Below are 15,154 nucleotides of genomic sequence, written 5' to 3'. Positions count from 1 at the left end.
TAAATTGGTAATCAATGTTGCAGAGAAGGCAATAGACGGAGTAGACGCTAGTGGGACGCTCGTAGTCACCTAGTGTCTAGAGCGCTTAAGCGATCTAGTAATTCGAGTATATTGTCTTTATTTTTTTAGGGCTAAGAATTGTTAGAGTATTATAATCTTTGAATTAGTCAAATGTATATGTTAAATGGTCAGTTGAGTACATGGAGATATACAGAAGAGGAATAGTCGAGCAGGTAAAAAAAATCGCTCGACCGAATTGAGCACCAACTCGGTTGAGTTGGACACTGACTCAGTCGAGTGGGGTGCCCGACTCGACCGAGTTATGCGTTCAACTTGACCGAGTTAGACACCCAACTCAACGTCTAGGACGCTTAGTTAATCGACTAAAAGTTGTCTAAGGCTGAAATCGCCTCAACCTAGGGACATTTAACACCTATTCGGTGCCTATGCGGTCGGTAAGCCGATTTTTACGACAATATTTATAATTAAAGGTTGTATTCGCTACTCCTCGGTGCATTTCAGTTTCTCATGTTAGGCATTCTACCAATAAAGTAGCTCATGCTTTATCTCAAACTATATAGCTCTAGCAATTGTTTGAAGGTTCCTTTAAAATCTTTTGAATACTTAATAATGCATTCTTTATATTTACTTTTCTTCTACTCAATACAGAGCAGCTAATGCCACCATACACCAAACTGGTCTTTGAACGCAAGCATTCATTCAATGATTGCACCAATCATTAGTACACTCATTGTATATTAATACAGATTATGAATTAATCCAATAAGATTCATCAAATTAATAGATATGAAGATTGGAAGTTAAAATTCATTAAATGATTACTAAATCTTGGATTGCAGGGGGGAAAAAGAAGCAAAATATAGAAATTATGGCATTATTCATGGATCTGAGGTTGTGTACATGATGTATACATTAGCAAGCCAGGAAGCTAAAATCTGCAGCATTGATTTTACATAATAATAAACCAGTAACTGGATTTCTTCCCTGTTAACCTTTATGACATTGATGCAGACTGCCTGCAACCTTTAAAGACATGAACTTTGATAAGAAACGATTGGGTTGGACTGCATTCTCCTTAAAGAACATCATGGAATCTACCTGGGACGGCGCATGATGTTCTCAGTTCTTGTACTTCATGGTGTGTTTCTCGAACCCGATGGTGGGGAACTGCTTTGCATACTCCTCCACATCATGGCGCAGCTTTGCAATCTCAGACTGGATTGCATCACTGGACTGCAGGGTGGCCACAAAGTCTTTCAATTTTGTGCCTGGAATCAGCTCAAAAAGGCAAACATTTTTAGCTTTCAGACAATTGAAGCATCTACTCCATCTCAACTAAAAGCTTAAGCTGATAGTTAGATTGCACATTAATGTTTACGTATTATATATGCTCAACACAGACTATATCTCAGATTTTCAGAAGCATTCAAGAATGGCTTAAAATGCAGACCTTGAGTTGCAGCCTTTATTTTGACAGCTAACTTCACTGCTTCGTCGAAGTATTCTGCAACTTTCACAAAGTCTTCTTCGACGAATCCCCTGGAGGTAAGAGCAGGAGTTCCTGGCAGAAAAAAGCTGAGTTAATTGTGTTCTGTCAAAATTCAAAAAGGAAACATGGTTAAACACTTATGAGTTATGGCTACCCATTCTAATGCCACCAGGAACCATTGCAGAAACGTCCCCGGGAACTGTGTTCTTGTTGGCTGCAATGTGGACAGATTCCAGCACCTTTTCAACTCTGGAACCATCAATTCCCTGTAACATACAAAGGGAAAACTCTCACTTATATGTTGAGTGTTTGAAGATGGGAGTTTATAAATTACCTTGTTTTTCAGATTCACCAACACCAAATGGTTCTCAGTTCCACCAGAAACCAGTTCATAGCCCTTCTCAACCAAAGTCTACAAGATTGAACAATCCTGTTACTGCTAGTTACACCGAAAATGTATAATGACATCCAACGATCAACATTTGGCAAAAATCGGAAAATTTTGGCAGGTCTACCTGTGCAAATTTTGAGCAGTTACTGAGGACTTGCTCTTGGTAAGCTCTGTATTCGGGAGTCGTTGCCTGCACTCACACCAGACTTCAGGAATTACAAACACAAAGACTTGCTGTCTTCATAGGAAATATACAATTGAAGTCAAAATTGTTTCACTTTCTGCTAAATGATGGATGCAAATGCAGTCTACTGGTTCATCTGCAGATGATGCACTTAGCTAACACTTTCTATCTACTTCAAAATAGTGTATGATGCATATCAAACCTGCTTCAGAGCAACAGCCAAACCGGTAATGGTGTGATTGTGAGGGCCTCCTTGAAGTCCAGGAAAGACTGCCTGATTGATTTTGTCTTCATAGTCGTACAACACCTTCATAAACACTCCATTTTTATTATTGGAATTACGTAATCTCAGAAATGGAGAATACATATCTTAGATCCACAGCTCAGAATGCACGATAAGATGCACAATTCTGAAAATTGCAGAGATTTTCTCTTTCAGTGACTAACCTCCTTGCCTTGCTTGTTAACCTCTTTCACGCCTTTCCTAAAGAAAATCATGGCACCACGAGGTCCACGAAGAGACTTGTGGGTTGTGGTAGTCACAACATCTGCATAATCAAATGGCGAGGGGATGACTCCGGCTGCCACTAGTCCACTGATGTGTGCCATATCTGCCAACAAGATAGCTTTCTGTTTGTCACAAACCTGTTAAATACCCAAAACATCAAAAGAAATGCCAATCAAGCTTTTTGCACAGAATCTCTAGTTAAAGCTTCAGTAACATAATCTAAGCAAGTTTACCTTTCTGATGCGGTCATAATCATAGAGACGCGCATAAGCACTAGCTCCAGCAACAATTAGCTTTGGCCTAAAAAGCGTGGCACTTTTCTCAAGCTGCACTCAGTAGATCACAAGTTGTAAAGGCTTTTAAGCCAATCGCCTCATCAAACCGTACATCAAAACTAAACCGTGGATAAATAGATCAGACCAGAAGTGAAGAAACCTAACAACAAAGGCAAGGAATGCAGACAAGTACCTGGTCATAGTCGATATAACCGGTGCTCTCATTCAATCTATAGGGCATTGTCTCAAAAAATATCGAAACTGCTGATATCTTCTTTGTGTCAGTCTGGAAGGGTGACAAAAAGTGAGAGAGAAAGGGCATTAGATAACCATAGCATGCCAAATTATCGATGTAAAACCAGGCCTTGCAATTATTAAAAACAGCATACCTGATATCCATGGGAGAGATGCCCACCATGAGGAAGATCAAGTGCCATGATTCTGTCATGAGGTTTTAATAATGCAGTGTAAACATGAAAATTGGATGGTGATCCTGATAAAGGCTGCACATTCACTGCATTATTGAAAACACCAGAAAAATCATCCAACGATATAGGCAACAATTGATATAAATCTCCAAGTTTCTGATATGTTTACTAAATTTTCTTCCAAGAGGCACAAGTGAATGTGGTGTATTACTCACCTCCCCATTTTGCAGGGTCCAGGCGGAACGCTTCCAAAGCGCGTTTTTGGCACAAGGATTCTGCCATATCAATGTACCTGGAAGCAAGATGTCTCATTCTCTTCAAAAGACCAGCAAAATTCCAAAGTTCCAATATTGCAAAATTAGAAATTAAGGGAACATAAATGAGAACAATGAAATGAAATTCAGCATACTCATTTCCTCCATAGTATCTGGCACCAGGATATCCTTCACTGTATTTGTTTGTCATAACAGAGCCAACTGCTTGCATCACAGATAAAGAAGTGAAATTTTCTGAGGGGATGAGTTCAAGGCCCTGCATATAGATAATTTAAAGTCTTGGTAAGACTTCAAAATCCAAATCTTGCTAGCATAAATTTAAGCATCTTTGCTCAAGATTTCAAACATAAAAAAAACTGATATGTGTTGTATATATCTCATATGTACTGGAAGATGATAGGTGTTGGACAAAATGGAGTGGGAGTGGAGTCCAACACCTATATGGGTTAGGTTTTTTCTCTTTTGTTGGGGTCGGGGTGTGGGGCAGCGCCCTACGGTATAGTATATGGGTAATTTAGTACATGTACCTTTTAGGGTTGTATATAAATTTGACGTTTGTAAGATGTTCTACCATCACAATCAATAAAAGAACAGTTTCAATTCACTCCTATGGACGTATTGTCTTCTTTACTTTCTGCCATTATTTTCGATTCTTGTTCTCGTTTATCTCTACAATATTCATGCAAGGGAAGGGAATGGAAAAGGTAAGAACTTAACCTTCCATTGTCTAGCTTTCTCGAGCTCAATAATGTCAGCAATCTCTGGATCAACCTCCTCTAATGAAGCATTCAGCTGCTTTGGCCACTGCAATTTTCATATTTTCTGGTAAAAAACACAATCTATCATAGAAAACAAGACAATCTATTTATTCTCAAACAGTACTTACAGAGACTCGACACTTTTCCTTCTCATAAACAGCTTCACTGGATAAAGAAGACTAGAAAAACGAAACAAAAGTGAGAATTGAGAAACAGTAAACCATAATGAACTAAATCATTAAAAACAAATGCAATAATTTTTGAGAAGATGAGAACGAACCATGTAATAGAGAGAGCCGCCGCCATTGTAGAGAGTCTTGATGGGTTTATCGATGGAAGATGAGAGCCTGCGAAGCGCCATGGCCATAGCCATCGCCATTGACAATATGGCTACGTACAGTAGAGAAGCTAGCTGAGAGTGAAACTGTTTGTGTAATTAGTGAGTGAGTGAGTGTGTATGGGTAAGGAGGAATTGGGGAGATGAAGTTTGGGTGGTGGGAGAAATTTTGAAAATATTTCTGGTGGTGATGGCGCCAGGACGCGCAACCAATTCTCATCTCATCTCATACCATCTTTCTTAGTGTTATCTCACTCACGATTTCACTTCGCCGATCAATGGCTACAATTTCATCAGTCGCATTACCATGGCCTAGACTGACGTAACATTTCTTGGTGTCTCATCTTTCTTATACTATACATGCCAAAAAACAAAATAACACCATATCATATCATATGATATTTTAAACTTCAAGTTTTAACTCATGTATTATGCAAAACATTAGCCTGCATGTGCAGCTTAATTGATACATACTCAAGTGATAAATTGTGACAAGGACGCTGGATCAAGACATACTTGACAATCACAGTATAAGAGTTACAGTTAATGTGGTGAGTTCCAGACACTCCGATGTAAGTTCTTAGAGCTAGAGATTTCATTTTATGACTTTAAATTAAAAGGTTATAAATTCAATTATAATCCATGAATGTAATAAAAACAAAATTGTATGCAAAAATTGTGGACTTTGCATGTAGTAGTGAAGACATTGTGTATGCAAAAATGTTGGTATGGATATGGAAAAGCAGCCATGAAAGCCTTATCCAAACTCCGACATTCTTAGCCACAGAGAGGTCGTGGTTGGAGGGAGACATATATGTTATGTTATGTTATGAACTTGTGTCTTCTGAATTTGAAGGCTTTGTTATTGGGTCGCTTCTAAAGTTACACTCTGATCTCATTAACCATTTCGGCCTGCTCACATCCAAATATTCTTCGTCCTTCCTCTTGTTTTGAACCCCAATTTACATGGGCTTCTGTGATTGGAATCCCAGCCCATATATTTTTTCCATTTATCTTATATTACTCCGCATATGTTTTTCATATTATTCTTTACTTTACGAAAAAATTATATATATGTCGTTTCTACTTGAACAGGTATTCTGAGATGAAGCTCGTCTTATAATCTTAGTCGGTAAATGATTGCAATAAGGTAAATTCACCTACATTATCTAAAGTTGGCCGGTTCAAACTAAGAAGACCGATAAATAGCTCCAAACCGATTGAATTTGGAACTTGTGATTATTAAGTTAACTGTTTGACCAATTTGACTAGCTCTAATATTATTCTATATGGCGATGATTTGTTGTATAGAAAATTACTATTTGTACTATATTTTTAATAAACTAAAATATCTATCAAATAATGTGATATTCATAATGATAATTATTTGACTCCATTATAAGTGTTGAGGTTATAATAACACCCAACAGTCTAGTATATAGTGCTAAGTTATAATTATTTGAGTGTTATGATAACTATATATGTGAAAATGTTTAGGCATGTCTATGTTAACCTTAAGCAATCGGTTGATTTACAGTAAAACCCCAACTACTACTTAAAAGCATGTTATGAATAAACTTAAAATCCCAATTACTATTTAAAAGTGTGTGATGAATAAATTTACAGTAAAACCTCAATTACTACTTAAAAGTGTGTTATGAATAAACTTATAATAAAATTTAAATTACTATTTAATAGTGTGTTATGAATAAACTTATAGTAAAATCTCAATTATTACTTAAAAGTGTGTTGTGAATAAACTTATAAGTTATAGTAAAACATCAATTATTCCGTACTATTTAAAAGTGTGTTATGAATAAACTTACAGTAAAACTTCAATTACTACTTAAAAATGTGTCATGAGTAAATTTACAATAAATCCTAATTACTACTACTTAAAAGTGTGTTACGAATAAATTTACTTTATGACTTTACCTAACAAAGGAACCAACGAGAAAATTTATACAAAAGTCAGCTTGAAAACAGTAAACAAGCCTAACGGCGTCCAACATAACTGGTGATTCGAACTTGTTTATTTATGGATTATTATGGTATAAGTTCGAAAAAATATATACATATGTGAAGGAAATGGCACATGAAACGAGACATAGAAGAACAGGAAGTCAGAGAGGAATCTAGTCCAGTGTGGATATGTTTTTATGTGGCGTGATGAGGTCTGATCGATCTGCTGCTTCTTAAAACCACATAATAATAGATAGTGCATGTGGACGTACATGATTTGCTGAAAGAAGATGATGGATTGAATCAGGTCCGTCCCCACTGCTCGTATAAAGCTTCGGTGGTATGGGCTGTCCCGACCCAACCACATGCTGCTTTATAGGACTCACTGCCTTCTTCATTATTCATTATTGTAACGGAAATGTAGAAATACTACTACTCTCAATTTTTACTCAATCTCACACACTTTAACATTTTCATTGAAATACAAAATGAAAATAACTAATTATCAATTACTACACCAGCAAATAAAAATGAAGAAGTAAAAATAAAAAATATATGTAGTAAAACTCATCTTATATTCGTATTGATAGGGATAGACTAAGGCTCGGTATCAGGAGCTCGGCACAGACAGGAGGGACGAGTCGGTCTAGCTCGACCTTGGGCGGGCCGAGGTAAGTAAGCGGTGTAAGGAATGCGGTTAAAGAGGTTTCCTAAAATGAGTCTGGCGGCGGAAAGCGGAAATATGGAAGGAAGGTCGGGATAGATTAGGAAAATGCCTAAATGTAATAAGAAAAGAGTTCCTAAAGTAGTTTAGAAGTTTTCTAAGGGAGAAATCCCTCTTAACTTGTATAAATAAGGGTTCAAAGCCTCAAGAAAGGCACAAGCAATTCACTGTACTGAAAGGCAATTCATAATACAAAGAGGGCTGAGAAGTCACTCTAGTTTTCCGATTGTGTTAGTCGATTTTTCGATGGTGTTGGCCTGCTGTTCGACCATTCTGTGGGAGATAAAATCAACATTGGCGCCGTCTGTGGGGATCGATCAAAAGATTGGAATTGTGCGGTCTTTAGTTGACTGAGAAAGTTGAAAGTACGTAGCAATGGTGACTACTAGGAGTTGTCAGGGACAAGGAAGGATGCAAGTTCAGGTGCAAGCGAATGGTACTACCGAGCAAACTATTTCTCAAGGAAGGGACCTGCGAGAGCAGTTATCCCGACCCCGTGTTGGAGACCTGCAAGAGTAGCTTAATCGTCAAAACTCTCGTGCTCAAAGCGAGCAAGTGCGAGTGGAAAACCCTCCTGCTAATGGGTCCAAGTTGGAGAGGGGCCTCCGCCTCCTCCACCCGTCGCACCTGATCAACCCGAGCAGCTGGGGATTCTGGGAGCGCTCACTCAGTTAGCAGACATTTACGAGAGGCGCGTATTCGTGAGAGAGATAGGCCTCCAGCGGCTCAGCAAGCAAGGTCTGTCCGACCGGTCAAGAGGACCACGTCAGTCCGTCTTGGACAGATTGACGGACTAGGACATGCCGGGTGATGAAAATCTGAGGGAGGTCGCTCCTAACGAGCCTAGAAATAGGCGATAGCGAAGGTATGATGAGGTTCAAAGGCAAATTGAGGAACACTCAATTCATGAGAGCAGCAGGGAATCACCAGCTGGTCGGGGTCGAATGCCGGAGGACGTTGTCGCGTTGGCTCGACAAGTTTGAGACTTACAAAATCAAGTGAATGGGAATACCGGTGACGCTCAGTCATATGACATTTCCATGAAATAACCTAATAAACCAGTGAAATCTTAAAACAACATTAGCTTGCCTTCACTACAACACCCCCAAGATTTTGAAAACTCCACAGATCACAGGTTAGATATCCCCACCATATGCAAACTACCTTGTAGTGTGATGACATATTTATTATCATTTCAAATGGTGATCATAAGATTAAATCTGGGTGGTGGAGCATTAATTGTTTAAACTAAAAAAAGATTAAAAAAGTATATAATAGATAATATCTGTTTTCAAAAAAAAAAAGATAATATCTAGTAAGGAATCGTGATTTTTTTTTTTTTTTTTTTTTTTTTTTTTTTTTTTTTTTTTTTTAAGGTATCCCCACCATATATATCATTTGCAAACACAAGTGGTACAAGTGGACTAACAACTCCGTGGCCTATATTAGTTGGTTCTCCATTGCTTTAGCTTGCACTCCCACTTTCACTACGCGGCAAGGCTACGGAGTTCACAAGGTGGCTGCTGCAGAAGTGGACACTACTATCATTATCAGACTTTTAGTCAAATTAACCATCTATCTAAATATTGAATTTCACAAGTGAGACTCAATAAATTTGATTAAACTAGTCTCATTATAATAGGTGCCAATATTTGTGAAAGGATTAATATTTGATGCACCACCGATGTATAGATATTATAAGGCGACGAAGAAGAAGATGTTATATCATTAAAAAAAAGTCAATATTGACCGAGCCATTTTTTACAAAATATTTAAGACTTATATTTTATTAGGAAACTATTTATTTCTAGTTAACAAAATATATCTATTTTTCTAAACATATTTATTACTTAATTATTTTCTATCTAATTTCTTAAATATTTTTATTAGATACATTATTAATTAAATTGACAAATGGTAATTATTTAAACATATAAAAGTAAACATATAATTACAAATTGGAAAATACAAAATATTACTGTGAACATAACAAAATAAAAAACTATTTTTTTATTAGGTAAGATGAAAAGGGTTCAAATCTAACTTCTAGTTTTTTATGGAGTAATTTGTACCTTTAAATAATTATAATTATATTATTTTATGCCACCTCACAAAATCTGACATGGCAATGTTATTGCCACGTGGGTAAACCTAACAAAAAACATTAATAGTACCTTGATTATTCTAATTCTTAAAGTACATTGATTAAATTGAACAAAATAGTATAGTACAACATAGACAACTAGACATGTACTTTGACTACCGAATTATTCTGATTTTTAGTTATCGACTTAAAGAAATATTTCATTTTTAGTTTCAGATGTCCAAAAAGTTACCAATTACAATATGATGATAAAATTTTGTTAAAAATTTTACAAATTAATTTATAGTAATAATTTTTAGTTATCAACTTAAAGAAATAGTCCATTTCTTTATAGCTTTATATTCCTAGAAATCTCCTTCCGACAATAATTGTCAATGTGCTAAACCAAACTCCAATCTATATCACAACCATTAACCTTAATCATAGAAACTTCGTTCTTAAATTATTTTATTGATACATGATATTTTGCACATCATTTCAGTTGCATTTATCATGGAAAATAACAATAGCAAACATCCAATCACTTCTTGTACGACAATATATTCCATCACCAGACTAGGATGCTTCCGTTACTGGATGGAATTCAATTCTTGTATTCACAGGTGTGAAAGACATTTGTATGGTACAAAAATAAAATTATCTCAAAGCCAACCTTGTTAACTTTCTTTTTTGGGTTGCATACCTATAATTTATTTCGGATTGGACTAAGTTTGATTATATCTTATTTTAAAGATTTTGTTTACGGTTAAATGGATGGGATACCTACCGAGCTCAAGTAATAGTTAATAATGTGTTAGCGGGATTGTGGTTAATGAGTGGGCACACTTCTAATTTTTTTCTTCTACTATAAATAGCATGTACTACTAGACATTTCATAATGAAGAAGTAATAAATATCGTAAAGTTTTCCTTTTGTTATAAATTTTCTTCTCCTCTTAAATTACATTTTAGATATATTATATCTTAATATATCTTACATTCTTACAAGAATGCTTTTTATTTTCGTGATGACCATACAATTCTCACCAACAACTCTTCTAATCATCGCCGGGGACTCCTCATATTTTCTTCAATTACACCGCTCTTGGATTTCGAGGGTAACAAACAAGTATGCCACCACATTTGCCTCCCTATAAACGTGTTGTATGTGAATTTTTCAATCTCTATTTTTCTAATACAAGGGAAGAAAAAAAATGAAAAAAAAATAAAAAATTAAGAGACTATAAAAATCTGAATCTTGTAAGACACACAATATCAATGGTCATTAATGGACGAATTAAAGTCCCTCTAAATAATGCTCCATGATATTCAAATCGATTGTTGTTTCATTTAAAATATTCAAACTCAAAACTTTGCCATATTAATTTTAATTTGATGGGAAGTTAATAAAACCACAAGTAACAATAATTTATAATATAGTGTAAATTAAAAAAGTTGAAAATTTTTATTTTAAAATATTATTTATAAGTCTATATCTGTCCTATTGAATTGACATTCAAATTTCTTTTTGAGACATTGCATACCTTCTGCTCATTAATAAACTAAACAAATCTGTTAACTACTTCCCACCAAACCATGTTTGATGGCAATTCAATTTAAAGAAATAGAAAAGTAAGCAACAAGTTAAAGGAGGCAACAAAAGTTGGTAGCAGTGGACAGTAGTGCGTAGCATATAATATAGTTTTTAGTTATTATTGTAATTATTTTGGATAATCGTTGATCGAATAATTGACTTGAAACAAAAATTTTAAGTTTATAAGTTGGACCTTTTTTATTAGAGCTGATCAGTTGTGCACAGCCATGCTGATTTACTTCCTTGGGAGGCAGGATTTTACATAAAATGATAAGATATATATTTGAATAGTGATGTTGGTTTTTTTTTTTTAATTGAAATTATTGTAATTATTTTATTAATTAATTTGAATTATTTATATAGCCGATAAAATCACTGAAATCGAGGGAATCAGATCCAACTAATGATTTTAATTCATGATGGTTTTGTTCAGTTCATCATTACCTTTTTTTTAATCTTCTAAATCAATCAAGCCAACATAGTACTATACTATATTAATCCGACATTAATATAAGCTAACTAACGTGCACCAACTTTTTACTTAGAAGTAAGGTTGTTTTTATACTTGCAATTTTCACCCCTTCCATGTTAACATGATTTTTTTAAAAATAAAAAAATAATAAATTATTATAAAAGACAAGTGGCTTGAGAACTTGCAAACGGACAAAAGGCAATTGGCAAAATTTTGTCATTTTAAATTTTTTTTAAAAAAAATTATTATAATATTATTTGTATAATAACGTAATGTAAAAGTGAGACTATTTTTTAAAGTGAGAGAGAATTTCAGCGATAAAAATAGCCTAAGCTACAAATTACAATTCTCATTTTCATACAATGTTACTTTTGAAAGTGTGTAGAGAACTTATTCCCTTTAAATAAAATGTTGAATTTGAAAATTACTATTTGATTGAAATTATTGGTTTAAAGTATCATATTTATGTAATATTATAAGATATTGGTGGGTGAAGACTAAAAATGTCAAATATAGCATTTCGTTATTAGCAGACATTAACTACTATACAAGTCCTTTCAAAAAAAAACTACTATACAAGTACAAAAATATTTAAAAAAAAAAAAAAACAAACACCACAGTAACTATCAATTATAAAATTTGACATTGTGGTAAACGTTTAATCATGATAATTGAAATTTAAAAAAAAAAACATAGAAATTGTTAAACAGAGTCTTGAATGGCTAAATCTAACATCTTGCTACTGACATACATTTGAAAAGGTGATATAAATTTTTATTTTTTTTTGAAAACTTGAAAGGTAATATTAGTTGTTAGCAAGTATAAAGAAATAAATGATACGAGTACATCTTAACTTTGTTATTGGTTATAATTGTTAATGTAATAGCAATCGCTAACCGCTAGCGCTTAATCTAATAATATATGTATATTTATAGAACTTAATAATATTGGTTTAAAAAAAAATAAAAAAAATTATGGTAATCAAACAATATGTGACAGCGTGACTGAAAGACACCGAAAGTGTGGGACCACCGAGGGAGAAAGGATAAACGTCCCTGCCTGTTACTAAAAACTTGAATTGGATTCCGTTCACTCACTTCACTATAAGAACACATGGCCCAAAACCATTTTTCATCTTCTCACATTTTACGACTTTAGCGCGTACACTACACTTTCTATTGCTATGGATATTGGGGCCGATCCGATGCGCCGCCGGCAATATCACGGCTTCTACAGTTGCATGTCGCCGTCGTGCGTCCCCGTTCACGAGGAGTACTCGCGGATAAACGCCTGCCACGTCGACGCCGGCGGCCGGTACCGGAGACCGTCGTCCTCGTGGGGGAAGATCATAAAGAAATTGGTGAACGACGGGAAGATCATGTGTAGATCCAAGCCGCTGACGACGTCGTTCCAGTACGACGCCGTTAGCTACTCCCAGAACTTCGACGAGGGGCGCCGCGACGACGAGTTTCCCCGGAGACATCAACTTTGCCGGGATCTCCGATTGAATGTACATAATTAGTTTGATTTAATTTTTAAGATTAGTAGTATGTATGTAGTGTCTGTTTTTGTGTCGTCTGGTTACTTTGAAAACATCGAAGATCTATTCCTGAATTAAAGCACATATATTATATATACATACTGCAATTTGAATTGCTTAGCTTCATTATTGCTCAATTTCAAAGCTTATTGTTAATTAGCCATTAAGCATTGTTCAATTTTGGTTTCATATTGAGAACTTTACAAAGATAGATGAATCCTCTTCCTTTTTTCTTTGTTTACTATAAATGACACACTCAAATTTTAGGGTTTTTTTTTAGCATAATGGACCACACTAATGTCTTTTGTACCACATCAAATCAATTTCATGAATCGATAAAATCTGTAAATTGTTGATTTGTCTATAAAGAGTTTTAGTACATACAAGTTATTTTCATCTATGGTTTATCAACATAAACATTTTGATAGGGTGAGTAAAAGTTGATAATAAAATAATAAACTTTGTAAATTTGGTAAATTTGTAGGTATTTAAGGCTATGTTTCACAAACGTTGGAAAGACAGCTCGATGCTGAAAAGTTATAAGCTAGCAATTATAAGCTAGCTTATTATGTTTAAAAGTATTTAGTAAAATTAATTTTTTGATAAACTGATAAATGTAAAAAAGACTATAAATAACATCTTCATAAAATTTAAATAGTTTTAAATTTGAATAGATTTGTTTACATATTAAAATTTAGCATTTTGAAATGAAATATTAGCATAATCATGATTTAGCATCTCATAATGAATTGAAGTAGCAATATTGTTGTGAATCTCCTTCATCTCAATAGAGGTCTCACTTAATAATAATAATAATAATAATAATAATAATAATAAATGGTCACATTGGGAGGGGTCGGGGGAAAAGGATGAATAAAAATATAGGAGAAGAGAAAATGTCAAAAAGGGTTTTAATTGATATGGGTAAAAGATGTTATTTATTTAAAATAATAAGAATAAAGATAGAAAAAAAGTTAGGAAGCTACTAACTTATTCTAGGAACATTACCAAACAGAACTTATAATTTAAAATAAGTTATAAACTTCTAAATTAACTCCGAAAAACAAAACCTAAGTATTTTGGTGAAATGAGAGGCATTAGAAGAGGGTTACATAGTAGTTTGAACGCAGTCTTTTGATTATCTAAAAACATAATAAGTCTCAATCCAGGTTATACCCCTGGTTTATGTCCGTTTTTTCCGTTAATTTTTGTTGTACCTTATGCTATAAGAGTTGTACTACATACTTTTTTGGACATAAATATCTCTACCGTTATAACTTCCGTTATCTTTTCACATTATAATTACCATGCATATGCATACACAATATTTTTTCTTACATTCTTCAATGGTAAGTTTGAATTCATTTATATTTTAATTAAATATTACTATAGTTATATTTAATAATTTATCATTTCTATAATTCTTACTTCAATAATATATATATATATAGATATATATATATATATATATATATATTCTTACATTCTTCAATGGTAAGTTTGAATTCATTTATAATTTAATTAAATATTACTATAGTTATATTTAATAATTTATCATTTCTATAATTCTTACTTCAATAATATATATATATATAGATATATATATATATATATATATTCTTACATTCTTCAATGGTAAGTTTGAATTCATTTATAATTTAATTAAATATTACTATAGTTATATTTAATAATTTATCATTTCTATAATTCTTACTTCAATAATATATATATATATAGATATATATATATATATATATATTCTTACATTCTTCAATGGTAAGTTTAAATTCATTTAGATTTTAATTAAATATTACCATAGTTATATTTAGTAATTTATCATTCCTATAATTCTTAATTCAATAATATTAATATATATATATACACACACACACACACACTATTATTTAAAAATATTAATATAATAAATGAGCAGCAACATAATGCATTTGCAGTTGAATTGAGACAAGTTAAGATTTTTGGATATCAATCTATGGAAGTTGTTGAATTGAGATAGATGAAATCAAGTATTATGTATATCCATATATGAATATGAATTTATAAGGGATATATCTCTAATTAGAAGAAGACTATATTTTTTCTCAAAAAAAAAAAAA

At 33.5% G+C, this 15,154-nt stretch overlaps 2 protein-coding genes across 3 annotated transcripts; one reads left to right on the top strand and one right to left on the bottom strand.

Moving 5' to 3' along the window:
* Nucleotides 1-849: 849 nt before the first annotated feature.
* On the bottom strand, nucleotides 850-4,859 carry LOC116012793 (serine hydroxymethyltransferase, mitochondrial). 2 transcript variants are annotated; one of them, XM_031252456.1, is made up of 16 exons: nucleotides 4,610-4,859; nucleotides 4,458-4,508; nucleotides 4,289-4,375; nucleotides 3,706-3,827; nucleotides 3,512-3,588; nucleotides 3,258-3,382; nucleotides 3,062-3,154; nucleotides 2,827-2,919; nucleotides 2,533-2,730; nucleotides 2,288-2,392; nucleotides 2,026-2,091; nucleotides 1,845-1,922; nucleotides 1,665-1,776; nucleotides 1,472-1,582; nucleotides 1,120-1,289; nucleotides 850-1,044 (listed from the first exon to the last, which is right to left on the bottom strand). In XM_031252456.1, exons 1-15 carry the CDS (start codon nucleotides 4,706-4,708, stop codon nucleotides 1,141-1,143), a joined length of 1,566 nt encoding a protein of 521 aa, XP_031108316.1. In that variant the 5' UTR covers nucleotides 4,709-4,859; the 3' UTR covers nucleotides 850-1,044; nucleotides 1,120-1,140. The 2 variants fall into 2 exon arrangements, with proteins under 2 accessions (XP_031108316.1, XP_031108315.1); XM_031252455.1 differs by having other exon boundaries at nucleotides 850-1,289; nucleotides 4,610-4,858.
* A 7,737-nt stretch (nucleotides 4,860-12,596) lies between these two features.
* LOC116013960 lies at nucleotides 12,597-13,203 on the top strand. The gene has a single exon (XM_031253931.1). It carries the CDS (start codon nucleotides 12,684-12,686, stop codon nucleotides 13,020-13,022), a length of 339 nt encoding a protein of 112 aa, XP_031109791.1. The 5' UTR covers nucleotides 12,597-12,683; the 3' UTR covers nucleotides 13,023-13,203.
* Nucleotides 13,204-15,154: the final 1,951 nt, after the last annotated feature.

This window comes from Ipomoea triloba, chromosome 3 (genome assembly GCF_003576645.1).
Source record: "Ipomoea triloba cultivar NCNSP0323 chromosome 3, ASM357664v1".
NCBI lineage: Eukaryota > Viridiplantae > Streptophyta > Magnoliopsida > Solanales > Convolvulaceae > Ipomoea > Ipomoea triloba.
Note: the sequence above shows the minus strand (reverse complement) of the source record. Positions and strands in the feature narration are given on the sequence as shown.

What these genes read in the sequence shown, in the direction of transcription:
- LOC116012793 (XM_031252456.1), bottom strand. Translation starts at nt 4,708, where the DNA reads ATGGCGATGGCTATGGCCATGGCGCTTCGCAGGCTCTCATCTTCCATC. An exon ending in GGACCCTGCAAAATGGGGAG is followed by an intron (nt 3,383 to 3,511) that starts GTGAGTAATACA and finishes TCAATAATGCAG; the next exon opens with TGAATGTGCAGCCTTTATCA. An exon ending in TGGTGAATCTGAAAAACAAG is followed by an intron (nt 1,777 to 1,844) that starts GTAATTTATAAA and finishes TGTATGTTACAG; the next exon opens with GGAATTGATGGTTCCAGAGT.
- LOC116013960 (XM_031253931.1), top strand. Translation starts at nt 12,684, where the DNA reads ATGGATATTGGGGCCGATCCGATGCGCCGCCGGCAATATCACGGCTTC.